This window comes from Haliotis asinina, chromosome 3 (genome assembly GCF_037392515.1).
Source record: "Haliotis asinina isolate JCU_RB_2024 chromosome 3, JCU_Hal_asi_v2, whole genome shotgun sequence".
In the NCBI taxonomy this organism is placed as follows: Eukaryota; Metazoa; Mollusca; class Gastropoda; order Lepetellida; family Haliotidae; genus Haliotis; species Haliotis asinina.
Genome location: NC_090282.1, coordinates 35,728,160 through 35,755,123, shown reverse-complemented (window position 1 = coordinate 35,755,123; position 26,964 = coordinate 35,728,160). Strand labels below are relative to the sequence as shown.

At 43.2% G+C, this 26,964-nt stretch overlaps 1 protein-coding gene across 4 annotated transcripts; it reads left to right on the top strand.

Annotated features, from left to right (window-relative positions):
- The first annotated feature begins 1,834 nt into the window (after window positions 1-1,834).
- On the top strand, window positions 1,835-26,399 carry LOC137277889 (bone morphogenetic protein 1-like). 4 transcript variants are annotated; one of them, XM_067809878.1, is made up of 11 exons: window positions 1,835-1,927; window positions 2,537-2,761; window positions 18,932-19,025; window positions 20,114-20,131; window positions 20,694-20,820; window positions 21,716-21,825; window positions 22,097-22,249; window positions 22,811-22,895; window positions 23,548-23,666; window positions 24,279-24,434; window positions 24,936-26,399. In XM_067809878.1, exons 3-11 carry the CDS (start codon window positions 18,968-18,970, stop codon window positions 25,232-25,234), a joined length of 1,125 nt encoding a protein of 374 aa, XP_067665979.1. In that variant the 5' UTR covers window positions 1,835-1,927; window positions 2,537-2,761; window positions 18,932-18,967; the 3' UTR covers window positions 25,235-26,399. The 4 variants fall into 4 exon arrangements, with proteins under 4 accessions (XP_067665979.1, XP_067665980.1, XP_067665982.1 ...); XM_067809879.1 differs by lacking the exons at window positions 1,835-1,927; window positions 2,537-2,761 and adding an exon at window positions 2,772-3,452; XM_067809881.1 differs by lacking the exons at window positions 1,835-1,927; window positions 2,537-2,761 and adding an exon at window positions 18,608-18,698.
- The last annotated feature ends 565 nt before the right edge of the window (window positions 26,400-26,964 follow it).

The following is a 26,964-nucleotide window of genomic DNA, read 5'->3' as shown; positions in this document are numbered from 1 at the left end:
TGGCGTTTTTAAAGTTGATATCAGTAGACACTTGGGTGAGATTCTCTATATATGCAGTACAATGTCGTCATGTCCATGCTCAGTGGCCGGGCTATGTGTTACGTGTATATGTATAATATAAATGATAACATATTGTATGTACCTCAATGTTTATGTGTGATTAGTTCATTTTTTTCTGTTCATCGAGCCGTCAGTAAACACGTTGATCTGACTGCCACTAGTTACATCCAGTTTATATTGTCTCCTGGGTATCCGGATTTATATGGAGGGTAGGTAACTCTCTGTCTTCATATGAAAGTATTACAATAATATATATTTGTTTTAATTACTTGTGTTCTTTCATTAGAAGCGATACAGTGTAGACTATGATTACATAAATGATATTCTACATATATTTAATAGTAGCTACAAAGATCATGCTAAGGAGTCTTAAAGGTCTGTCTAAGACCTGATTGTCATGAACCAATATCAATGTCACAGGCAAATGACAGGAGTGAATGTATGAGTGTACTTTTACGCCCTGTTTAGAAATATTCCAGCAATAGCACGGCGGGGAACACCAGAAATGGGCTTCGCACATTGTGGTCGCCATGTATGTGGAATATTTTGGAGCACGGCGTAAAACTAAACTACTCACTCACATATTGTACCTATATGGGGAATCGAACACTGGTCGTCGGCAATACGTGCGAACGCCTCAACCACTAGGTTACCCAACCACCCTTATATGGAAGGGTCGGCGGTATGCCTCGGTAAATGGGTCGAAGCATGTCATCCATCACATGATCCCTCCCACAGCGTCAATCACAGAGTTGTGTGGCCCAGACCGAGAGAGAACGTCGTCATGTAGCAGGAATATTGCTGAATGTGACATTACAACAAAAACCGAAACTTTTGTAAGGGATGAAATGTGTGTGCAATGAGGTGAACTATAAATGTTTTATTCACTTTCAGGGAATATCATCGTACCTGGAGGATATATTCAGGGTCATTGACAGGCGTCATTCATATGTCACTTGAAAAATCACAGCTTCCGTACAACCCTAATTGTAGAAGCGATTACTTGGAGGTGTATGATGGTTAGTATGTCGATCGCTTGATACTCCAGTGGATGGGATGGTAAGGGAGATGGGTGGTGGGTGAATTGATTTGAAAATGTTCCCGAAATGCTTCAAAACATTTTGATCTCATCATTCAGGTTTGCTGTTATTAGCCGACATCGATCATACAGAGTTCATTTTCATTTTTTTAAATAAGTTTTACTTTCACCAATATAAAGGTTGCGAAATGTGTACCTGTTGTTACGCAAGGTCGTTGGGGAGGTCTCGTGGTTAAGGCGATCCCTCTTTACGCTGATGACCTGGGTTCGATTCGCCACAATGATACGATGTGGGAAGTCCATTTCTGGTGTACCCCGCCATGGTATCACTCACTCACACCCTATTGTTATGTAAATGTGTGTAGATCTTGTTTTTATACCTTTAAAATCGAAATTACGATTAATCCTTCTCACATGCGAATATCTGTGTATCTTAATGTATATTTGTAAGTATATTTCATTGAAGGTGGGTACAGCAACGCATGGGCAGGTTAGCTCATGTATAAAACTGCTTTAAAACTGACTGTTCTCCATGCGAGGGGGATCTGCTGATTTTACTGATACAATATCACCTCGTATCATGTAAGATGTGAAGCGGCAACGGGTCTGAGTCTGATCGCTCTTCAATTTAATGTTTTACAGGCTATGACACGACCAAGACATCTCTGGCAAAGTGGTGTGGAGAGGAGAGACCATCTGTAAACAGCTCACAATCATACATGTTCATAGAATTCCGTGCTAGTGGTGCAAAGAACCGTGGTGTCTTTGTGATCGAATATAGTATCATAGAGGAACTGGCACCCCCAAATCCACACTACCCACAAATAGGTAAGAACACATACTTACATACATTACAAAATGGTTCAAAGTTGTGACGTCACAATGCTAATGTCGGTGTCGCGATTTTACTAGACCTTGCTTGACTCGCGGAAAGCCGAGAGTCCTAATATTGTAGGCAATTTCGGCACAGTTTCTGTCAGTTTATGTTGGCGAGTAATAAACAGAATACTAAACTCGCTTCCGTGAAATTGCCATTTTTATCAAACTCGTTAAAGATTTAGCATCAAACTCGCTTTCGCTCGTTTGATACCAAATAATCAACTCGTTTAATAAAAAAGGTATTACACGGAAGGTCGTTTAGTATCCTCTATGTTTTCTTTCAGTGATTGTGATTATGCCACCTTTGCGGGAGGATACACTCCCCTTACACCTAGAATGCTATATATTAGATAATGATTCATTGATAGATATATTTCGAATGCATACAATGAAGTATGATTATAGTAGAGATATATTGTGAAAAGGTAAACGGTCTTCTCGTTTTTACTATAATATATGATGAATCAAATATCCTACTGCAACACTACACCAGTGGTATATATTTTTTATTGCTTACTGATTCGTTAAAACGTAAATGTATACATTATCCTTTTGCAGAGTTTGACTACGGCGGCGTTGTTATACCCACAGCTATACATGTGACACCATTCCTATTCGTCATCGTATGCTGCATCGGTATATATTCTCGGAAATCTTTCCGCAATCGGAGATCGAATACCGCGTGTGCTGTAATGACCACCACAAGAGCTTCAAACCCAGTAGAATCACCTTCCCAACACCTTTCTAGCCATGAGATGACGATGCTCTCTACTGGAACTGGAGGTGACACAGAACTGCCTCCATACAACGCAGTTGTTCAAAACCCACCTCCCCCTTCATATGATAGTCTGTTTGGCTCCAATAATGGGAAATGCTGATATGGATCATTCCACATGCGGTGTAAACGGTCCCCACAGCAAAGATGTAGCTCCTTCTACAAGGTGTATCAGTAACATACCCCAGTACCCTTGAATTCCTTCGTTATGACAAACTGTTTTCTGGTAAAACGAAATCTTACCAAAACTCTTTCCAAACTCAGTCTGATGCATACACAATTGAAGCTGTCGAATCCGGCACATTGTCTAAACCGGATTATTTCTTCAGTCCAAGTGAGTGCCGGTTTTGACAGCTTCCATTGCAGACGCAAAGGTAACAACATAATTGTATAACGCTGATGAATGGTGTTGTGCACAGAGTTTAGGTCACGAATCCGTTGAAACTACTGAAGCAACGTCGGGCACTGAGAGCCTTTGGATGGGTGATTGTGTCTGACAGCTTGACTTGGAGTTTCTAGGACTCCAGTCCTGCGCCACAACGAAGCACAAATGGTACATGTGGTCTCACGTTAGGCAAGTGAGTTAGTTCGAAATTGCCACTGTTCACTCTACGGAAAATAAGTACCCGGTGGGATACGTCATGTGACTATCAACCTTCCAGCGCCTCACAGACTGACTGGGTAAACGGGGGTAATAATGTAAGTGCTTTGAGCGCTCTAGCGCATAGCGATGGCCATTATCATTATTTAATTTAATTTAATTATTCACTGTGTTGATGACAGTAGGTCACCCAGGTCACGAGATGACCTATACCCGTCATTCGCTTACCCAGCGAGGCAGGCAATAAAACCCCCAGGAGGGGAGGCTGGAAGGGAAATACCGACTGTTGGCTTTCTACCAGGTAAGCATAAAAATGACATTTAATCAAAAATGTTATAGTTTTACATACTTATCAGGTAAGAAAGCCAATATTGCCCAGAATGGCATAGAGGCGGAGGGCTGAGAGCGTGGAAGCGAGACCTCACCCTTGCGTCACTATCTGTGCGTCACCCGTGAGGGGAGCGACCTTGCGGAAGCATCCGTCCCCGCACTAAAGGGCGGGTAGGACAAGAACCGGTAAGGAGAGGGGAGCGGACGGCAACCCCGGACTGAAAACCCAACACGATAAAAGACACCTCAACACCAAAGGAGTGGAGAGAAACAACAGAATTGTTTATTTGCACAAACAAAGGTAAGGAGCTGAGGTCCCCTGCTTGGGACCTATCGACAGGCAGGGGAACACCGCGCCGACTCAAATGATGAGAAGCCAACGTTCTTTGCTGGGCAAACGCATGGGGCCCTGGTCTGGAAGTGCCCGCCAGATCCTCGTTAGAGGGCTCTTAAATAGTGGTTGGCGAACACCAAGCCAGACTTCCACAAGCAGCCCGCCATAATGTTGTGATGATACGTCGGCGAGACGGCTGGCAGCTCAGCCTGGTGGCGAACAGATCCAGCATGGGCCTGCCGAACCGGAGACAGAGGGACTGAAACGTCCGCGGGTTCAGTTGCCACGCCGTTGAAGGAGGCGCGTGCGATCGGGAGTGAGCGTCTGCCAGGACGTTCTTGGCTCTTGGGATGTGAACCGCACGGATGCTCAGGTGGAGCCTGTCTACCAGTTCAGGTCCTGGGCTGACGTCAGGAGACCCAGTATCCGCTGCCACTGCATGCGTGACAGGGGCTCTGAGAGTGCACAAGACATTAGGGGCGCTAGCCTTGTCATCCGTTCCTTGGGTACGAAGGCCTTGAAGGCTTCTCTATCCAGTATGGGGCCTAGATATTGGAGAGAGGTGGATGGTACTAGGTCCGACTTCTCCACATTCACTAACCACTCTAGGCATCGAAGGTGGTGGATGACTAGGTCCCGTTGCACCTCGAGAATGGAGGGCGAAGGGTTGTGAGCGAACCCATCGTCCAGGTGCATGAGGAATTGTACCTGGAGTTCGTTGAGGGACTGGACGATGGGTTGGATCACACAAGTGAACAGCCACGAGGTGCAGGAAATCCCGAATGGGAGGACATTCCATTGAAAGTGCCTGACCCCAGGGTGAAACGGAGGTACCTGCGATATGCCAAGTGAATGGGGATGTGCAGGTACGCATCCTGGAGGTCGAGGGACACCATGTAGTCCGAGGGCTTCAGCAACCATATGACTGATGGAATGGTCAAGAGTCGAAAATATGGCGGCTGTTCGAGGTAGGAGGAGCTGAACTCCTTCAGGTCGTGAATCAGCCGCCATTTCCAAGAGTTGCATTTGGGCCTGACAAAAACGGGGGAATAGAACCCGGGAGTCAGATCCTGAAGGGGGATTTCCTGAACTGTATGTCCCCTTGGAGATGAGAGACTCCACCTGTTCTAAAGTGAGTTGGAACCTGAGCGAGTCCATCGGACGTTCCAACGGAAAGCAGGTTAGAGGGGGTGGAGTAGAGATCGGGATGCAGAGGCCCCGCTCCAGGATCCAACACTCGAACGGGTCTAGTCCTACCTGATGCCAGTTCGGGACAAAGAGGCTCAGAAGGCCTCCAATGGGCCCGTCGAGCGGAGTAATGATAGTGGTGGTGGAAGGACTGGCGGGCACCAAGATTTAATTCTTCTTTGGGGTCCACTTACCCTTGGTCCTTTTCCGGGGAGTGCACTTGCTGGGGATTTGGAACCCCTGGTTAGCCTGGCTGGACTGGTTAAACTGGTTTGTGGGTCCATGGTCTACCTTCCTCGTCCGCTTCCTTGATGCTTGCCGGGTTTGGAGCTTGCGCAGGGTCCGCTACTTGTCATGATCCCATTGGTTAGATCCTGCTGCAGGATCTCATGGCGAGTGCGGAGGGCTTCTGGGATCTCCCCCGCAGAAAAGTGTCTGAGGACACTGATCCGTGACGGAGGGAGTCCCTAATCTCCGGAGGGAGATTAGTGCGACCCAGGAAGCCTTCCCGTCTGAGGTTGATAAAGACGACCGAAATCCTAGCAGCTGACAGGGTGACAGCTCAAAACGCCCTATACAGAGGCTGCTCGCCCTGCTCCATCCCCACCTCCTTGGCGAAAGTGACCATAGCTTGGCAGGCGTGAGCAACATAGTTGCTCAGACCCACGATGGATCTTGCCTTCTTGTCCAACTGGATGAGGTGATTGTCTGACACCTTGTGGGGTACGCCTGCTCCCCTCTGGCATATTCCTAATGGAGTCTGACTCCAGTTCTGACTGAGAGTCGAACTCCTCTGCCTCCTCATGAACAACTAACTCCTCTGTGGCGGATGGAGAAATGGGACGGAGGGGGGGGGGGGAAGAGGCACCGATCGTCCGGACGACGCTGAAGATACGGGCGAACCTGTGGAAGGCGCAGCCTTCTTCCGGTGAGACTCCCTCTCACTCTTCTTAAGTACCGCCAGGTGCTAACGGAAGTCCCGCTCAGATAGAACCTAGCACTCTGCGCAAGTGTTATCCAGGGCGCAGGGGATCTTGCAAAGCCTACACATTTAGCCGACTTCCGAGTGCCGCACTGAGTGCAGAAGGAGGCGAATACCATGGTGGGACGGACGAAAGGGTTCGCTAATAAGGGGTGACGTCCACTAAAGCTGCGAGGAGGAGAGACACGTCACAGGCGAAGGATCTGATCAGACGGAAGGTTCGCCCATCCTCCTCTACTCCGCACAGGGCGCGGAGGGGAACGACTGAATAAACGCCTAACGAAGGGTCCATCTAGACGGAGGGTCTGTCCTCCGTCTCTCCGCACAGAGGCGGAGGGGAAAACGACAGTCAACTGACGACGTGTTCGTCAAGGCGGAAGGTCCGCCTATCCGCCTATCCGCCGTATTTTGACTTCGCGTCTCTACTTTGTGTAGACTGTGTTATGAGATAAACTGAGTAAGAGCCACTCAAGTGGGCAATGCTGGCTTTCTTACCTGATAAGTAGGTAAAAAATATTTATATGTTTTAACTATATTTGTTGTTAACGATACTGTCAGAAATATCCCAACTATACGGTAGTGGCATGTGGATAATCCAGTATGGAACACAAAATCTAGTTTGAATTATATACACATAATGTTCTTGACAATCAACACTAATAAACAGCAACTGAACAACAAATCAGAAACACCCGACACTGGAAATTTGGAGAAGCGTCGGTCAATCTGACCGCCAATCGACTGCGTTAAGCATGCGAACATAACAATTTTGCTTTTTTGTATGTTTGAAGCAAGTTACCAGTGACCGATTCAGAGGAAGGGTAAAATCTTGTCACAGATGCATAAAAAGCTCCAAGCCATGTAACGACGATGTTCATTTAAACAGTGAAGTAAATATCACAGAGTCAATACGCTAGAAATCGTGAAGATCTGGGTAGAATATATCTTTAGTAACATGTTTGTCGTAAGAGGCGACTAAAAGGATGAGGTGGTCATGCTTTCTGACTTGGTTGACACATGTCATCGTATCCCATTTTCCTACGTCGAAGCTTATGATGTGTATTACACTGAATTGTCAGGTTCAAACTCGATTTGACCCGTGAAGGTCACGGGGTAGAATAGGCCTTCAGCAACCCATGCTTGCCATACAAGGTGACTATGCTTGTCGTAAGAGGCGACTAACGGGATCGGGTGGTCAGACTAGCTGACTTGGTTGACACATGTCATCGGTTCCCAATTTCGCAGATCGATGCTCACGTTGTTGATCACTGGATTGTCTGGACCAGACTCGATTATTTACAGACCGTCGCCATATAGCTGGAATATTGCTAAGTGCGACGTAAAACTAAACTCACTCACTCACTCAAACTCGACTATTTGCAGAGCGCCGTCATATAGTTGAAATATTGCTTAGTACACTAGATAAATAGCTATACATTCATAGAGAAATGAATATGACGTTCTCTGAAATATACCCAGTGTGGTTTTGTACTAAAGAACTTAAGCGCTGAGAGTATCTCAAGTCTACATGAAGGTATGGGAGTGACGGCCGCCTTAGATCGCTTTGTACAACGGCTATCTGAATGGACGTCCAGAGTCGATTACTTACACACCTCCGTCACGTGCCTGGGACATTGGTGAATGCGGCGTAAACCAGCTGGCAAACACATTAGGTTGTTATTTGTTTTATAATGTGGTTCCATGTTATTAGAGTAAATTTATATTTTTGTATTTTTATTGTTTTGGTCTTGACTATGCAGAATGATCTCATATTGATGGATTGTGCCTAAAGTTGACATGAACCTATATAAACACGTATTTCGATTGCAACTGTTTTTTCTGACTTTGTTCTCAAAGATGCGAGTCATGCATAGTATCAGAAACCCACATAGCACTTTATTAAGTAAGACCAAACACATTAGGCATGTTTGTGCCAGCTGCAACAGACGCGGCGACAACATTTGCAGACAAGCCTCTCTCGGAGCATCTGTAGTGGGGCAACACCAGTCGCCAAGCTACTCTGTGAAGTCTCGGGACTGCTGACCAACACGTAATCTCTGTTCATTGGAATCCGGTCTTTGAATGGCAATCACAAGTGATCCACATAATGGAGAGAGTTTTTTATGGAAGTCAACTTCTCTCTGATGAGGAACACAACCTTTCGGGCTATAACTCCTTCATCAGATGATGAAGGTAATCCATAAAAATTTTCTTCCATATTTTAATTCTTTAAACAAAGCAGGATGGCACCGTTGATTGTCATCCGTTCCTTGGGTACGAAAGCCTTGAAGGCTTCTGTATCCAGTATGGGGCCTAGATATTGGAGAGAGGTGGGTGGTACTAGGTCCGACTTCTCCACGTTCACTAACCATTCTAGGCATCGAAGGTGGTGGATGCACCTCGAGAATGGAGGGCGAAGGGTTGTGAGCGAACCCATCGTCCAGGTGCATGAGGAATTGTACCTGGAGTTCGTTGAGGGACTGGACGATGGGTTGGATCACACAAGTGAACAGCCACGAGGTGCAGGAAATCCCGAATGGGAGGACATTCCATTGAAAGTGCCTGACCCCAGGGTGAAACGGAGGTACCTGCGATATGCCAAGTGAATGGGGATGTGCAGGTACGCATCCTGGAGGTCGAGGGACACCATGTAGTCCGAGGGCTTCAGCAACCATATGACTGATGGAATGGTCAAGAGTCGGAAATGTGGCGGCTGTTCGAGGTAGGAGGAGCTGAACTCCTTCAGGTCGTGAATCAGCCGCCATTTCCAAGAGTTGCATTTGGGCCTGACAAAAACGGGGGAATAGAACCCGGGAGTTAGATCCTGAAGGGGGATTTCCTGAACTGTATGTCCCCTTGGAGATGAGAGACTCCACCTGTTCTAAAGTGAGTTGGAACCTGAGCGAGTCCATCGGACGTTCCAACGGAAAGCAGGTTAGAGGGGGTGGAGTAGAGATCGGGATGCAGTAGCCCCGCTCCAGGTTTGTGGGTCCTCAGCCACAACCTCTGAACCGAAAGTCTACCTTCCTCGTCTGCTTCCTTCTCCGTCTGCTTTTCTGATGCTTGCCGAGTTTGGAGCTTGCGCAGGGTCCGCTACTTGTCATGATCCCATTGGTTAGATCCTGCTGCAGGATCTCATGGCGAGTGCGGAGGGCTTCTGGGATCTCCCCCGCAAAAAAGTGTCTGAGGACACTGAGGCGTGACGGAGGGAGTCCCTAATCTCCGGAGGGAGATTAGTGCGCCCCAGGAAGCCTTCCCGTCTGAGGTTGATAAAGACGACCGAAATCCTAGCAGCTGACAGGGTGACTTGTGCAACTCTGCCGGCTACAGCTCAAAACGCCCTATACAGGGGCTGCTCGCCCTGCTCCATCCCCACCTCCTTGGCGAAAGTGGCCATAGCTTGGCAGGCGTGAGCAACATAGTTGCTCAGAGTGTGAGTGAGCTAAATTTTTACATCGCATCGGCAATATTACAGCCATATAGCGATGAAAACAAGGTAATCAATCTAAAATATCCGTCGACAAGGGACAGTAAAACTAACTAGATTATCACAGATATATTGATGTTAAAAATAGTCATGAAATCTAAAACATTTAAACTAGAGAGGACGATACAGAGAATAAAAACAGGCTATAGGTCGCCAACAACTGAAGGTAGGTCACCATACTAGGGACCATGGGGACTTACAGTACTTTTACTACCTGCATGGACCCTAGCTGGATTTATATCATCCCTTCAGCTGCAGGCGATGAAGTGAATTTTAGCCAAAATTAAAATGACAGGGATACTACAATTAAAATAGACGATCAATGTAAATTACCTTTGAATGCCTTGGGACTTACGCACCTTCTCAGGAGGACAATAATTTTACTCTACTTCAACCCCCCTTGAAGGTACAGCCACTAACAATCCCAGTTAGTAATCCAAATGACCACTTATAAAATATTTATCTATTCACAAATCGGATAACAAATCTAATTCTTTTAAATATGCGATAATTAAATGATGATTAACATTACTAAAAAGATCCTTCATGGTTCGTGTTTTAAAATACTTATCCCTTGTGATGGAATATTCAACACAGTCAAGCAAGACATGCTTGACTGTGATTCTTTCATCACAAGGGATACAGAACGGAGGATCCTCATCTTTCAATAGATATTCATGAGTATATTTAGTGTGGCCAATACGACATCGCCTTGTGATGACCTCATCAAATCTAGACTGACAAGCCAAGTAGGTGTAACCAATATGGGGTTTAATTTCATATAATTTATTGATACCTACTTCTTCTGCATAAGATCCCGGATGTAAGATCGGATGACATCTTTATAATCAGAGTATGGAATAAGAAGTGGTGTCATAGATTTGGTGAGTGCTGCTTTGGCAGCAAGATCGGCAAGTGTGTTCCCAGAAATGCCAACGTGGCTGGGTAACCAACAAAAGACGACGTCGTATTGGCCAGTAGCAAGATCATTGTACAATTCAATAATCTCTACTAAAAGTGGATGTTTGGTAGAAAGACCCTTAATAGCTTGAAGGCACGAAAGAGAGTCTGAAAAGATTATATACTGCTTATATTTGGAATGTTTATTGATATATTTTAAGGCTGTTAATATAGCGTTTGCTTCAGCTGTGAAAATTGAGGTATGATCTGGCAGTCGAGAAGATACTGTTTTGGATCCAACGACAGTGGCACAAGCCACTGCCCCACCATACTTGGACCGATCTGTAAATATGGATTTATATGTATTATATTTACATTTGTAATTGATTATATTCTTGTTTATATTGTAATTCATTCGTTTCTGATTTCTTAAATATAGTCAAGGTTAGGTCGACTTGTGGCCTAACCAATTGCCAAGGAGGAGAAGACAGCAGACGAGAAGGAGAAATATTTTCTAGGTCAATGCCAGCAGCAGAAAGGAAAGGTTTAATCCTTATCCCTAGAGGTGGAACAAGAGAAGATTTTTTGTTGTACAAATCCTCATTGAGGGGATGGAATACACAGTTACATGCAGGGTTCGTCTGATTCGAATATAGTTTAGTAGTGTACTGCAAAGATAATTTAATACGTCTTTGGGTTAAAGAAGGCTCATCAGCTTCAACATAAATGCTGTCAATAGGAGAAGTGCGGAAAGATCCAAGACAAAGTCTTAAACCTTGGTGATGGGTAGAATCAAACAGTTTCAAGTTGCTTCGACAGGCCCCGCCATACACGATGGAACCATAATCAAGCTTCGATCGGATGAGTGATCTGTACAAATGAAGGAGGGTAGTTTGATCCCCTCCCCACTTTAAATTGGACACCACTGCTAGGAGATCTAATGCTTTCAGGCATTTGGTCTTCAAATACTTAATATGTGGTACAAAGGTCAAATGTTTGTCGAAAATCAGTCCCAGAAACTTGGTTTCCTTTACAACGGTAACTGAAGAGCCATCTAAAAACAGTTCAGGATCTTTATGAGGCTTATATTTCCGACAGAAATGTATACATTTGGTTTTTATCTGTGAACACTTAAATCCATTCTCAAGTGACCATTTATGAATTTTATTTAAACACATCTGTAATTGTCTCTCAATGGTATGCATATATTTACCACGATATGAAACATTAAAATCATCCACAAACAATGAGACTATTGATTTTTATGCTAAACAAAGTAACAGACAAAATACTGCCTTGTGGAAGCCCTGATCCTGATTATAATGGTCAGACAGGGATGATCCGACACGAACTTAAAATTGTCTGTCTGCTAAAAATTGTGATATAAAATGAGGCAAACGGCCTCTCAAACCAAAATCATGTAAACCTCTTAAGATACCATATTTCCATGTTGTATCATAAGCTTTTTCAAGGTCGAAAAAGATTGATACAGAATGCTGGTTATGGACAATGGAATTTTTAACAAATGATTCTAGTCGAACCAAATGGTCAATAGTGCTTCTATTTTTGCGAAAACCACATTGGATGTTAGTAATAAGATTATTGGATTCTAAAAACCACACTAATCTATTATTGACCATGCGTTCCATGGTCTTGCAAACGCAGCTAGTTAGTGAAATAGGTCTGTAGTTTGATGGATGTGTATGATCCCGACCAGGCTTAGGTATAGGTACAACAATGGCTTGACGCCACGACGGAGGAAAATGGCCTGTTGTCCAAATATGATAAAAAATGTTCAGAAGAGTTTCAAGACATGTATTAGGTAAATGTTTCAAGAGCTGATAGTGGATATTATCAGCACCTGCTCGTGAGCTTGCGCTAGGGCAGTATTCAGCTCATGTAGTGAAAAGAGTTCATTATAATCTTCACCATTATCAGAATGAAAGTTAGTAGTACGTTTTTCTTGTTGATCTTTATATTTCTGAAACTTTGTATTATAGTTTGAGGAAGAAGAATGCCTAGCTAAAGTTTCATCCAACATGTTTGCAATGTCAATTTTATCAGTTAAAACCTCGGGTCCATCTTTTAGATGATGAACACCCGAATTTCTACCTTTACTCTTGATTCTCTGTACCATGTTCCACACCTTTGTCATTGGTGTACGTGAATTAATATTTGATACAAAGGTCTTCCAAGACTGGCGTTTACTTTGTTTAAAAGTACGTCGAGCCTTGGCATTGTTTATTTTAAAAGTATTTAAATTATGAACTGTGGGGTGGTGGCGAAAATATTTTTCTGCCTTCTTTCTACACTTCCTAGCGTGTTTGCAACTGTCCGTAAACCATGGTCTACGAACATGTGGTTTGGCAGAGGCCTTAGGAATAGTTTCATCGGCAATACTTTTCAGTTTGTCAGAGAACAACTGAATCGGATCTGGAACATTAACAAAAGTTCAAGTTGTCAGCACACATTGTCTGAAATAATGGCCAGTTAGCCTTATTAAAATTCCACCGTGTGGCAGATGAGTCATTACTCTGATTTATAGCGGAAAGTATTGTTGGAAAATGGTCACTTCCACACAGGTCATCGTGAACTGACCATTCAAATTCGTTGTAAACAGTTGGGTCTGCGAGGGACAGATCGAGTGCAGAAGAAGTTCCCGAACCAGGATGTAAATATGTGACAGATCCATCATTAAAGATGCATAAGTTATTGTTTGAAATGAAATCCTCCAGGAGTTTTCCTTTATTGTTGGTGTCGGTACCTCCCCACAAAGGATTATGTCCATTAAGATCACCCATGATTATACATGGTCGAACCAAGTTGGTCAAAGAGATCCTGAAGATCGGACTGTCGAAGAGCTGTAGAAGGAGAAATATACAAAGAGCAAAGCATAAAGGTGATCTGTAAAGTGAGACGGACAGCAACAATCTGCAGATTGCTTTTGAGAGGAACCGGGTTGTGGATAACATCCTGCCTCACGATAATAGAAGCGCCACCGGTGGCTCTATCACCTGGAGGTGAGAAGGAATGGAATGAATTGTACCGACGCAATTCAAAGTTATCAGTACTTTTCAAGTGTGTCTCTTGTAAACTAAAGACCAATGGGTTAAAATCTTGAGCTAATAATTGTAGATCATTAAAATTATTCCGAAGGCCTCTACAATTCCATTGAATTAAATTAATAATGCTGTTCATGGCGGTTCAACCGGGGATCTTGAACGCAAGGAACGTCTACTCCCTCGTTCTGGCTGCGAAGGAGTGACTTCCATATCAAGAGGTCCAAACGGATTATGAACCGTCACTGATGTTGTTGATGTTGATGGTATCTCTAAATGCTGAAGAGCCTTTGCCCTTCGCAGCTGTTTCTTTTCTTTATTTGACAACTGACTAACCTTTCCTGGATTAGATTGTGTCTCTGGTTCTTCAGTCTGAGAGGCAGATGTCGACGACCTTTGCTCATTTTGAGAGGACTGAGTGAATCCATTGACTGTAATTTGTTTGTCGTTTACCCAAGATATGTGTGTCTGGCATGAAGTTGAAACTTTGGTTACAGGAGGATGAACGAGGGAAGAAACAGTGGCTGAATATGTTCGGAGTGGAGTAATTTGAGACTCTGCGGGTATCAACTTTTTGGCGTCTTGGTAGGAGAGGTTGTTAGTGATTTTGACTTTAAGAATCCTTGATTCGAGTTTAAAATTAGGACATGTTTTAGACGATGCCATGTGCTCGCCGTTACTGTTAGCACATCTGATGTCTCTTGTGCAGTCAGTGTTGTCATGAGACCCACTGCAACGGGAGCATACTGTTTTACGAGTGCATGACTTGGCACCGTGTCCAGATTTTTGGCACTTAAAACATCGCAGCGGATTTGGGATGTATGCATCAAATGGGATGTTAAAGTGGCCAGCTTTAATGGCTTTTGGTAGAGAAGACAGTCCAAACGTAAACATGTAAGTATTAGTTTTAATGATATCTGCATTCTGCTTCCTGGTAAACCGTTGAACAGCAGTTACTCCTTGGTGTTTTAATGCATCAACAATTTCTTCTTCTGTCATGTACGCCAGACAACGAGATCGGTCACGAACAATACCTCTGCAAGAGTTCAATGTCCTGTGCACAGAGACAACAACCCGTGTATCAACGAAATTTTGTAATCCTAGCAAGTTTACAGATTGCTGCCTCCGGGCACATTCAACAAGAAGTGAGCCAGAACGAAGGCGTGTAACATTGGCTACCTCTCCGCATATGCCTTTGATACCCATAGATGTAGCAAAGGGATTTAATTTCAATGGACCTCCATCTGCTGTTTAAACGACCAAGAATCTTGGCCAAGAATTCACTACTGCTGAAGAGACTTCATCATCAGAAGATGTTGAAAGATGTCTCCGTTTATTCTTTTTTGAACCAGGGGGAATGTGTTTAGCCATGGCACTATAAGGATGTTCATGAGCCACCGCCTTCTGGCACAAGACTCTAGGCAAAATATAAGTTCAATTTAATAAAGTTGTCACAATCTGTAATCAACATTTCCATGCTGTGATGATTCCAAATAAACGTTGTCCATGCACAGGGCATGACGTGACCAGCCGATTGATAGAATCGGGCCAATTCTACCTCCCGTCTAGGTGAAGTTAGGGCCAAAGTGGTGTGTTGAGCAACAGGAACACGGTTGCAGGTTCCTATTGCCCTCAACCACCAGGATCCCCTCCTCCACTGACACAGGGCCGCAACCCACGGCCAACAGTTTGGTGGACCAAATATGCCCCCGGATCCACTACGGGGGTGTTGGCGAGCTCTTGGCTTTACCCAGCACCCACCACGAGGAGGTGGCTCGCCACGGGTGCCTAGTTGCTCAGACCCACGATGGATCTTGCCTCCTTGTCCAAATGGTTGAGGTGATTGTCTGACACCTTGTGGGATACGCCTGCAGATGCCACTCGAGAGATGTTCGCATCCAGGAAGGGAGGATCTAACGAAATGGTCGAGTTCACCACCGGAAGCCTAATCCTTTGTTTGTCCGAGAGGGGGAGCTGAGGGATATGCGATCTGGTCCGGCGGAGGCAACAGCCTCCTTCAATTCCTTAGCAGCTGCTTCGAGGAAACGGTGTGGAGGGGAGATAAGGAACAGGGACAGGCCGAGGGGGAGAGAAGGAACGGGAGCGAGAGACGCTCCCCTCTGACATATTCCTAATGGAGTCTGACTCTAGTTCTGACTGAGAGTCGAACTCCTCTGCCTCCTCGTGAACAACTAACTCCTCTGTGGCAGAGGGAGAAGGAAGGTGGATGAGGGAGGGAGGCACCGATCGTCTGGATGACGCTGAAGATACGGGCGAACCTGTGGAAGGCGCCGTCTTCTTCCGGTGAGACTCCATGTCACTCTTCTAAGTAACGCCAGGTACTAACGGAAGTCCCGCTCAGATAGAACCTCACACTCTCACACTCTGCGCAAGTGTTATCCGGGCCGCAAGGGATCTTGCAAAGCCTACACATTTAGCCGACTTCCGAGTGCAGAAGGAGGCGAATACCATGGTGGAACGGACGAAAGGGTTCGCTACTAAGGGGTGACGTCCGCTAAAACTCCGAGGAGGAGAGACACGTCACAGGCGAAGGATCCGATCAGACGGAAGGTTCGCCCATCCTCCTCTACTCCGCACAGGACGCGGAGGGGAACGACTGAAGAAACGCCTAACGAAGGGTCCACCTAAGCGGAAGGTCCGTCTGTCCTCCGTCTCTCCGCACAGAGGCGGAGGGGAAAACGACAGCCATCTGACGACGTGTTCGTCAAGGCGGAAGGTCCGCCTATCCGGTGTATGTTGACTTCGCGTCTCTACTTTGTGTAGACTGTGTTATGAGATAAATTGAGTAAGCGCCACTCAAGTGGGCAATGCTGGCTTTCGTACCTGACCAGTATGTACAAAATATTTATATGTTTTAACTATACTTGTTGTTAACGATACTGTCAGAAATATCCCAGAAATACGGTAGTGGCATGTGGATAATCCAGTATGGAACGCCAAATCTAGTTTGAATTATATACACATAATGTTGTTGACAATCAACACTAATAAACAGCAACTGAACAACAAATCAGAAACACCCGACACTGGAAATTTGGAGAAGCGTCGGTCAATCTGACCGCCAATCGACTGCGTTAAGCATGCGAACATAACAATTTTGCTTTTTTGTATGTTTGAAGCAAGTTACCAGTGACCGGTTCAGAGGAAGGGTAAAATCTTGTCACAGATGCATAAAAAGCTCCAAGCCATGTAACGACGATGTTCATTTAAACAGTGAAGTAAATATCACAGAGTCAATACACTAGAAATCGTGAAGATCTGGGTAGAATATATCTTTAGTAACATGTTTGTCGTAAGAGGCGACTAAAAGGATGAGGTGGTCATGCTTTCTAACTTGGTTGACACATGTCATCGTATCCCATTTTCCTACGTCGAAGCTCATGATGTGTATTACACTGAATTGTCAGGTTCAAACTCAATTATTTGCAGAACGCCGTCATATAGTTGAAACATTGCTTAGTACACTAGATAAATAGCTACACATTCATAGAGAAATAAATATGACGTTCTCTGAAATATACCCAGTGTGGTTTTGTACTAAAGAACTTAAGCGCTGAGAGTATCTCAAGTCTACATGAAGGTATGGGAGTGACGGCCGCCTTAGATCGCTTTGTACAACGGCTATCTGAATGGACGTCCAGAGTCGATTACTTACACACCTCCGTCACGTGCCTGGGACATTGGTGAATGCGGCGTAAACCAGCTGGCAAACACATTAGGTTGTTATTTGTTTTATAATGTGGTTCCGTGTTATTAGAGTAAATTTGTAATGCAGGATGGAACCGTTGATGGCATCGATGGATGTGCCACTTTGGATATCCAAGTTAAGAATGAAGCCAAGGCAACTATTCCTAGTTTTGCCTGGCGTTCATGCTGACACAACAGACTGCGTTCTCTCTTACCCTGACATCGTAGATCGTTATTCACAGAATTGATTTTCTGGATTGCGTAATCCCGAATACATAATTTACAGACAGTCGTCGTATTGATGGAACGTGTATGGCTTCCAACTAGAGGGAAACTGCCAGTGACAGCATTGGTGAAATGACGCGCGACGATGCCTCTTTATGGCGATCGATGGTGCGTGGTTCAGCAGTATCACGGCACTGGACACCTGAATGAGTGAATCACTGTAGTTTTACGCCGCACTCTCCAATATTCCAGCTAAATTACGGCGGCCTGTAAATAATTGAGTCTGAACCAGGCAGTCCAGTCATCAACCGTATGAGCATCGATCTACGCAATTGGGCTACGATGATATGTGTCAACCAAGTCAGCGAACCTGAGCACCCGATCCCGTTAGTCGCCACTACTGGCGATACTAAAGATCAGTTCTAACCTTCAGATCTTCAAGGGTTGGACACCAGTAATGGGCTTCACACATGGCATAAGTGTAGGAAATCAAACCCGGGTCTACAACATAAAGAGCGAACACTTTCACCACTGGGCTATAGTATCGCTCTTCTGTTCTGCAGAAAGAAAGAGCGTAGTGTAACACTGATTGATGAAACGAATGCTGAAATCTTCCCTCCGTTGGGCATACGTCAGTAACTGAATATATTTTACATGTTTAACTCGGCAATAATTTCTCCCATCCCATCCAAATGGGCAGTTTACTAATGTTATATATGCAGCCATCCAGCTCTGGAAATCTAACCGAATCGATATTGTATATTCTACCATGTGATTCCTATACTAATCACGTTATCTTTGTTCGCGAATTAATTCGTCAAAATATAGTCCTGTACATATCTCCTCATAATGTGAATGAAAGGCGTAGCCCAGGAAATATTTCTGGTCTGTTTCATGTAGTCATGGATATACAAGCACGTATGTCACCTGTCAGTTAATCAAAATTGGCAACAAGCCAAGAACATCAAGCCGTTCACCCTGACCTATATAAGATGACTATCCATGTTTATGTAGCCTTTGACTACGAGACAACTTGAGCGTGATTAACGCGATACCATAAGCGTACAGCGAGCGTCTCCATAAGTGAAATAAATGTCGTTAGGTACGCCGATTTCAACAGTGTTTTCATAGGTAGGATAAAGGAAATGCCAGTGCAATCGATCTTGTTTGTGATCGATCGTGCCTTGCTCCACTGACGTTTTGTGTCGTCACTGAAGGCCACTGAGTTGAATGTAAATACCAGGGGCGCTCCCAACTGTAATACAACACTGAATAAAGAGGCGCCCTCTATAGGTGGCTCAGGTGTATTTCTCCGTCATCATGTAGTGGTACAAGGAATTAGAATACCGTGTTTCTTGTTTCAGTCCGTGTCTCGCTACTGCGCATTTGCTATCTACAACATGCATCTGGGGATGGCGTTATCGACTATTTGTGGAGTAGTTTTAGTCTGTGCTATATGTAAGTATTGCACTGTCACACACGCTATACAGATTGTCATTAACGTCCAAGTAATGTCAATTGAACGGAAAATGGAGGACAGTAGATACATCTCACATTGTAGCATAACACACAAACGTGTATACCACGATAACAAAGCTCACGTACACTCGGACGTTCCCCTGACCTCCATCTTTCCCCATTTATCCATATTATTAACACAGGTATGTCCCAGCTTCTCCTCTGTATGACCTGTGTTTGTGTCTGTTTATGCATATGTACAGACTTTTTCCTAATGTGAAATGACAAACTGGTGACCAGGACCTCCTTTCACAAAGCACTAAGGTGATCTCAAGTCACTAAGGTAATCATAGTGCATTGTCAAAGAATGAGAGTGAAGATCAACCTCAGTGAAGGTTGCTTCGTGAAAAGAGACCCTGGTTGTTAAAGCGTATGTTCGTCACGCTGAAGAGCGGTCTCGATTCCCCAGACTGGGTGTTATGTGTGAATCTTATCTCGAGTGTCACTGATGTGGTATTGCTATATGCGTCGCTGAACTATTCTCTCTCAGTCTTAAATGTGAGCCATACCGCAAATTGTAAGTCATCTCCAATCCCCGTGCGTATCTTATTGTACCGCGACCCACTGATCAGGTTCGAATCCCAGATTCGACCTAATTATCATCCTGGGTCCGTAGCTACCATACTCAAGCTCATGGGCTTCATAAAACAGGTAAATATTCGTTGGCGATATGGGTAAATTTGCACTGAGTTTATGACGTGCTAAAAGTGAAGCAAGAAATCGATCTGGTTTGTACATACCAGCATGTTCTCAATATGGCCAGGTCGAATGATTGACACTGATGAATATTATCGTGCCCCAGTTACGTGGATCGATGTCCAGACTCAGTTATCTGCAGATCGACTTGACACCGCGGAACTGTTGTTGAGTACGGTATTACATATATGATAAACAAACAAATTATAAGGAACAGGTGACACCGAAAGTGTGTCATTAGGGCTTGCGTTACGTACAAGCTAACGTTTATCGAAACCGGGAAGTATCTACACGTTCGTGATCAGTCATTTCTTGTGTTAATTGTGTTTCAGTACCATCTGTAAGTTCAGGTAAGTAGCAGTATTGGATTTATTTTGTCTTTCGGTCAGACCAGTTTTATTTCTCGTCTTACGGACAGAAATGTAAACTGACACGAAAATGTTTTCAGACTTTTTGTCCCATATACACTTCATTATTGCCTAAAGAAAATACTTTGGGTGTTTAATAGGCATATTATATTGACTTTTTATTTTCATTTTGTTTTTCCCTACTGCCCTCAGATTTTCTGAGACAAAAATACGTAAAGCAAGAAATAAAATTAGCCTGGAGTTATTAGCATCTAAAGTGGAAAGAAAATATCACCGTTAAGGTTATAAATCCCAATGGAGATTCTTGTGAAGACCTGAAAAGGTTACGGAGATATTACCGGGTTATTTAGAGCTCAATGCAAAAGCTTATATTCTTGTCAATGTCAATGGACATAGCATGTGGAAGTGATCAATATTCACATCGTCAGCAACAGTTTAAATTTACCTTCAATCTATAATTTAATTTTAATTTTTTAAAAGTTCCTAAACTGAATAATGACATTCGTGCTGTTATGTTCTGTGGTGACATTGAGAATGTTTATAGAACCCTCAACGTCAACTACAACTGGTCCGACACCAACATCATCCAGCGTTTGTGGAACAATCTCCCTCTCGGCATCAGTAACACCGAAGCTACTTACCCCGTCCGACTACCCACTGAATCTCCCGAAGTATGTTAACCATATGTTCTTCATTCAATAAACTCTGTATTTGTATATCAAATGCAGTGCACGAGTGCACTCAGCAATATTCCAGCTATATGGCGGTTGTCTGTAAATAATCCAGTCTGGACCAGACCATCCAGAGATCAACAGCATGAACATCAATCTGCACGCTTGGGAACCAATGACATGTGTCAACCAAGTCAGGGAGCATGACTACACGATCCCGTTAGTCGCCTCTTACGACAAGCATATAGTCGCCTTTTATGACAAGCATGGATTGCTAAAGGCCAATTCTACCCCGAACATTCACGGGTCTGTAGTGCACGAAAGGAAGCGTAATGAGACGTGCCTTTGGTGGATGTTTGTACCTGAACCCTGTATAGTTGTAACCCACTAAATGCCCAAATGTTAATGTTAAGCACAAGCGAGTGACGTCTTTCATCATTGGTCAGATTGTAATTGTCATAAACACATTAGTATTTGGGGTATGGGATTGTACCCGCACCACTTAAACTGACCGACTGGGATAAGATGCCCAGCTTGTGCACACTCACTAAACCAGTCCAGGATCCGCTGTTTGAAAGTTTGAATCTCAGTTGCCCCATATACCAAGTGGTAAGCCTGTGTACGCCATACACCACCCGTGGCTTTCCTGAATAACTGCTGCAATCCTGACTTTCACAGATCCTTTCCTGCTATGTCGGTCGGTGTTTTGCCTTTTACCCCAAATCATTCATCGATTGGGATAATTGAGGCTATTGAGGCGGGTATTTAATATCAGACATAATCACACAGGCCAAAATATAACGGCAATACTGGTCAATTCTCTGCTTGTTGATATGATAGGACGTGGTAGACAAGTGGAGAGATTTAGTAAGTCGTCTTTATCGTTTATTCACAGAGGATGGATGTGTTCATGGATAATTGAAGCAAAGGAGACAGAAAAGGTCAGAGTTACCGTCCTTGCCTGTGATAAATCAAGCTATGGAGACCACTTGGCAGTAATTGATGGTGAGGTGTAAATCATCTCAATGTTCTCATATGCTAATTGTGCCGAGTCAATCTCCCTCTATAAAGCTTCCAAAATTTCTCTTAAAGATACCTTTTTAGAAGATGTTACCAACTCTCGTCAAAATACTCAGCCAGTTTATTCCTTTATGCACCGAAAACTGTTTCAATGATTTGTATGTTGATTTTGTAGCGCTTTGGGCATACTTTATGTATGGAATTCATACTGACTCAGGTGAAGGAAACATGAAATTGTTTCTGTATGTTATACCAGGAGCTGGCCCTGGTGATTATAGGTTGGGAGATGTTTGTGCTGGGAAGAAGAAACTGGAAACGTTTACCAGTATAGGCAGATATATGAGGATTGAGTTCAACACAAGCAATAGGGGAATGTTCAAGTTGAGGTACACCAGTGGGAACTATCATGGTGAGTCGGTTGGTTGGTTGGTTGGTTGGTCGTTTAACCCTGCTATAAGCAGTATTCTAACTACTTGTTAGCAGAGACCCTTAAATTATGGAGTCTGGACCAAACAATCCAATGGTTAGCACAATGAGCATCAACCTATTCAATTGGGATACGATGACATGTGTCACCCACGTCAGAGAGCCTGACCACCCGATCCTGTTAGTCGCCTCTTGCGACAAACATGGGTCATTGAAGATTAAAGCTAACCCGGATTTTCACGGGTAAAATGGTGGGTGCTGCATGATGAATTCAATAGCAAAATAGTGGCACAGTTTTCGAAAATTTGATCCAAGCTACTGCTCTTAAATATTAACGTCAGATACCATCAGATACAGTTGTATCGAATTGTCGAACTTCCGGTTGTTTTGATGTAACAGCTGGGTCCTTGTCTATGTAGCAACTATTTTGTGGTAGTGTAAACCTGGGATAACTCGAGTAGTATTTACCTAGGTCGCTTTAATTTCGACACAACACTGTTTCACTGAATGTGATAAATTGTAACCAAATTCTTCATATTAACAGTGCATCGTCATGAGGAAATATCCGATGATAATTACAACAGAACTGTCATATCCCCGCTAAGGCAAACTCGCGGCGAGAATATTAGGTAAGGAGGACTCATACAAGTAACCGGAAGTATCAAAATGAGGATAAATATAAACCAATATAAACTGTCAATAAGTGTTAGTGTATGTCTATGTTTCATGTGGCTATTACCATAAACCCTTGTTACCTCTTTGACCATGGAATAACTTTTTCCCCATAAATGTGCAGAATCTGAATCTGTATTTAGAATCCAAATAATGAAGTCACAGCAGCTATGTCGAAAATGCAAGTTTGGTAACCGTTTTCTTACATCCGATATATTCAAATTTGAGTTTATATGAATGTGTGTTGAGTGTATGGACTGTCATATACCTGCGGCTGACTTATCCTCCTTCCGTTCAAAAGTACAATACCAAAAGTGTTAATTATTTATGTGTGTTGTAGGTCGGTATATTGTTTAACGCCGCACTCAGCAAGATTTCAGCTGCATGTATATTGCGGTGGACTCTAAATAATCTATCTCGTGTCAACTCGATCCCGTGCGTGTGCGTATGTGCCTCACTGCATGTAAAGGTCATGTACGTGTATATTTATACATATATTGTTACACTTTATGGGATGATTATATGTCAGTATGATTAATCTCAAGTCACCTACTAATATGTACTATTTGAACTGCATAACAGTGTGTTTCGTACGCATTTCAATTTCAGAAATGTTGACTTGTCTTGGAGATTACGAACAACTACAACGAGCATTGATCTCAGCATGAATTTGTCTAGCTTCCAGAACTCTGAGGGATGTGTTACAGACTATATTGAAGTATTTGATGGTAGGTATTTTTTTTACATAGTTCTCATGATCATGGTATAATAATATATATGTTGCTACATAAACATAGGATCCGCGAAGATCTGAGTTAGATTTGATCTTCAGTAATCCATGTTTGTCGTAAAAGTCGACTAACGAGGTTGGGCAGTCAGGCTCACTGACTTGGTTGACACAGGTCATCATTTCCCAAATGCCTAGATGTTCATGTTGTTGACCACTGGAATGTATGGTCCAGACTCGATTCTTTACAAGCCGTCGCGATAAAGCTTGAATATCACTAAGTGCGGCATAAAACTAAACCCACTCACTCACTCACTCACATAAACGTAGAATGATAAACATGATATTGACAGTATTTGTACTTGACAACTGTTTCTGTCTTATACTGAATGTTTTGTAGTAGTTACACAGAAGTTCCTGGTTCGATCCCAGAGAGGGTATGGATAGTGTCGTTTATGTGTTCCCCGCATTGACTTTGTTCGAAAGGTCATGATCATTAACCCATTAACTTTCTCACCCTAGTAAAAACTATTTTGAGAAAGAACGCTGTAAGGCACTTCAATTTTGTGTAATGGTGGACATGTACGTGACGTATGCATGATCTATGCCCTAGGTTACCATGTTTCCGATCGGTCTCTTGGAAAATGGTGCCGAGGTGATGACGTCTCTGTATCCAGCTCTGGGAAGTACCTATACGTCAAATTTCACTCTGATGTCAATTCTCCTGGGTCTACATTTGAAATAGGATACGGCTTTCTCATCGTGTGTTGTGAGTGCATTGGATCATACCATTTAACAACATTCTTAAAGATTCAGTATGGTGTCATTGCATTATTTTCCGTAGCATAAATAGTATACCGACACACCGCAACACCGCACCGCGAAATGCTTGGGTTTGGTGGTAATTAACGTTTGTTTTGGGCACGTACGGAACGATTTCATATGCAGCTCATATTGTCATAAAGTCTTTAATGTTTACCGAAACAAATTATGTAACATGCTTAACATAATTATGCTTAAAGTGAAAGAAAAAGAGTCAAAAACATTCCATCCAAGAGCACGTTCGTGCTTTCACTTTACGTCTCGTTATCCAAAAGATAACTGGTCGCATAAAAGAAGAAGTTAAGCCACGCACAAATACTGTAAAATTCTTTTGATCGATTCTCTGACACTGTGTAAAGTGAGAAATGAAGAAATTTGGTTTGTAATAGAATTGTAATGTTAAGGGATGTTTAGAATACGTGTATGAATAGATGCACGATGTTTTCAGTTTTTCCAGGACCGGTCAACCGCCACCCGATCATGTTTGGCGTCATCGCCGGTGTTCTGACACTGGCTGTCTTCATCTTTGTCTGTGCGTGCGTACTTCGTAGCCGGAAGAGACGCCGAAGTCAAGCTTCAGCCGAAAAGGACAACGTTAAAGGCACTGAGAAAGCCTCCAAGTTGAAAGGGCCATGTGTTTCAGCAGGTTCAGCTGGGTTGCCACCATCGTACGACCACGCCGTTGCCTCTGGTCCTCCCACATACCAAAGTCTGGGTCTTAATCCCCCTGACAAGGTTGTCGTGTAAGTCGAAGGGGCGGTAGGGTAGCGTAGTGGTTAAGGCGTTCGCTCGTCACGCCGAATACCCGGGTTCGATTCCCCACACGGGTACAATGTGTGAAGCCCATTTTCTAGTGTCCTCCGCCGTGATATTGCTGGAATATTGCTAAAAGCGGCGTAAAACTTAACTCACTCACTAAGTCACTCACTCGTGTAAGTCGATAGCTTACAACATCTGTGTTCCAGTCAACAAAGCTTTCGTAACTTTACGACCTCTCGTAACTTTTTACTACACCACTGTTACACACACGTCCGTGAAACTTACGTACACTATTGAACAAGCTTCATTGGAAAGCCCGAAAGACTGGTTAAAACCCAGATGAAGTATTGTGACACAAACACTTCGCCTCATGAACATGTTTTTCAACTTGACGTACAATATTTTTCACCCGACTTTGAAAAAAAATATTTTTATGTTTTTCCTGTATTTATATGGTGGTTATTTGGTTCCGTTTGTTTAGATGTATCTTTCGCACAAGATTTCATTGAGAAACATCTTTTCCACGTTACCAGTAATGTAAAACTGCTTTCTGGTACACTGTATAATGACGTTAAAATGATATTATGGTTATATCAAATTGATTTAATAATTAAAAGTGATTCAGTGACACATTCGTATGGTCACGAGATCACAAACAGGAAAAGAGATTTACTATCAACAATCTCGAAATGTTTTTGTTTCGTTTCGTTTTGCTATTTTTGTTTTGGCTTTTTGTTGTTGTTTTTGCTTTGTTTGGTTTGGTTTGGGCAGTTTTGGGGGTTTTTTTTGTTTTTCTTTGGTTTTTGTTTCTTTCTCTCTTTTTGTCAAGAATTCAGTATTGATGTATTGATATGAATGTTTACATTTAATTCAATAACATATTCTTGTAGTCAAGAGAATCGTACACCGGAAAAGAGATTTACTGTCACTTTCGAAATGTTTATGTTTGCCTTTGGTGTATATCTCATCAATTTCATACATCAATATGAATATGAACGTTTAATCTGTGTATTATATTTGTTATCTGAGATTGATTTTTGTTAAGATAACACTTACATGTTTATATGTTCCACATCTTCAAACGTCGTACATGTTTTGTTCTCCTGAACATCCTGTTTGTACAATAAAAACAAACACTTACATATACGAGTAATAACTGGTTATCTTTGCAAAGTACTTGAGAGGATAATGATTATTCACATGACTACACCAAGACATTCGCCACTGTAACACCCTGACTGTACATAAATAACTCACGAACTTCCTGGTTAAAATATTGGTCTTCAGTAATCAATGCTTGTCGTTAGAGGCTTCTAATGGGATCGTGTGGTCTGGCTCCCTGACTTGGTTGACAAGTGTTATCACTTCCCAGATCGCAGCTCATGCTGTTGATCACTGGATTGTCTGGTCCAGACTGGAGTTTTTACAGAATGCCGCCACATAGCTGGAATATTGCAGTGTGGCGTAAAACAAAACTCACTCATTTACTGTACATAAGTACATCTGGGTTCATGATAATTCTAATTATCTCATCTGTGTATAATTAAACACAGAAGAATATTGTTTTATTTCCCACGCACGTTGATGCAATACGCATTAGGAACAATACGCTGTGTAAATAATGAAATGATTTAAAACTAAATTGAAAGTAAAAGAAATCAACACAGACCTATTCTGAATATAACATACATTCTGAACATCTGTGATCTGTCTATGAT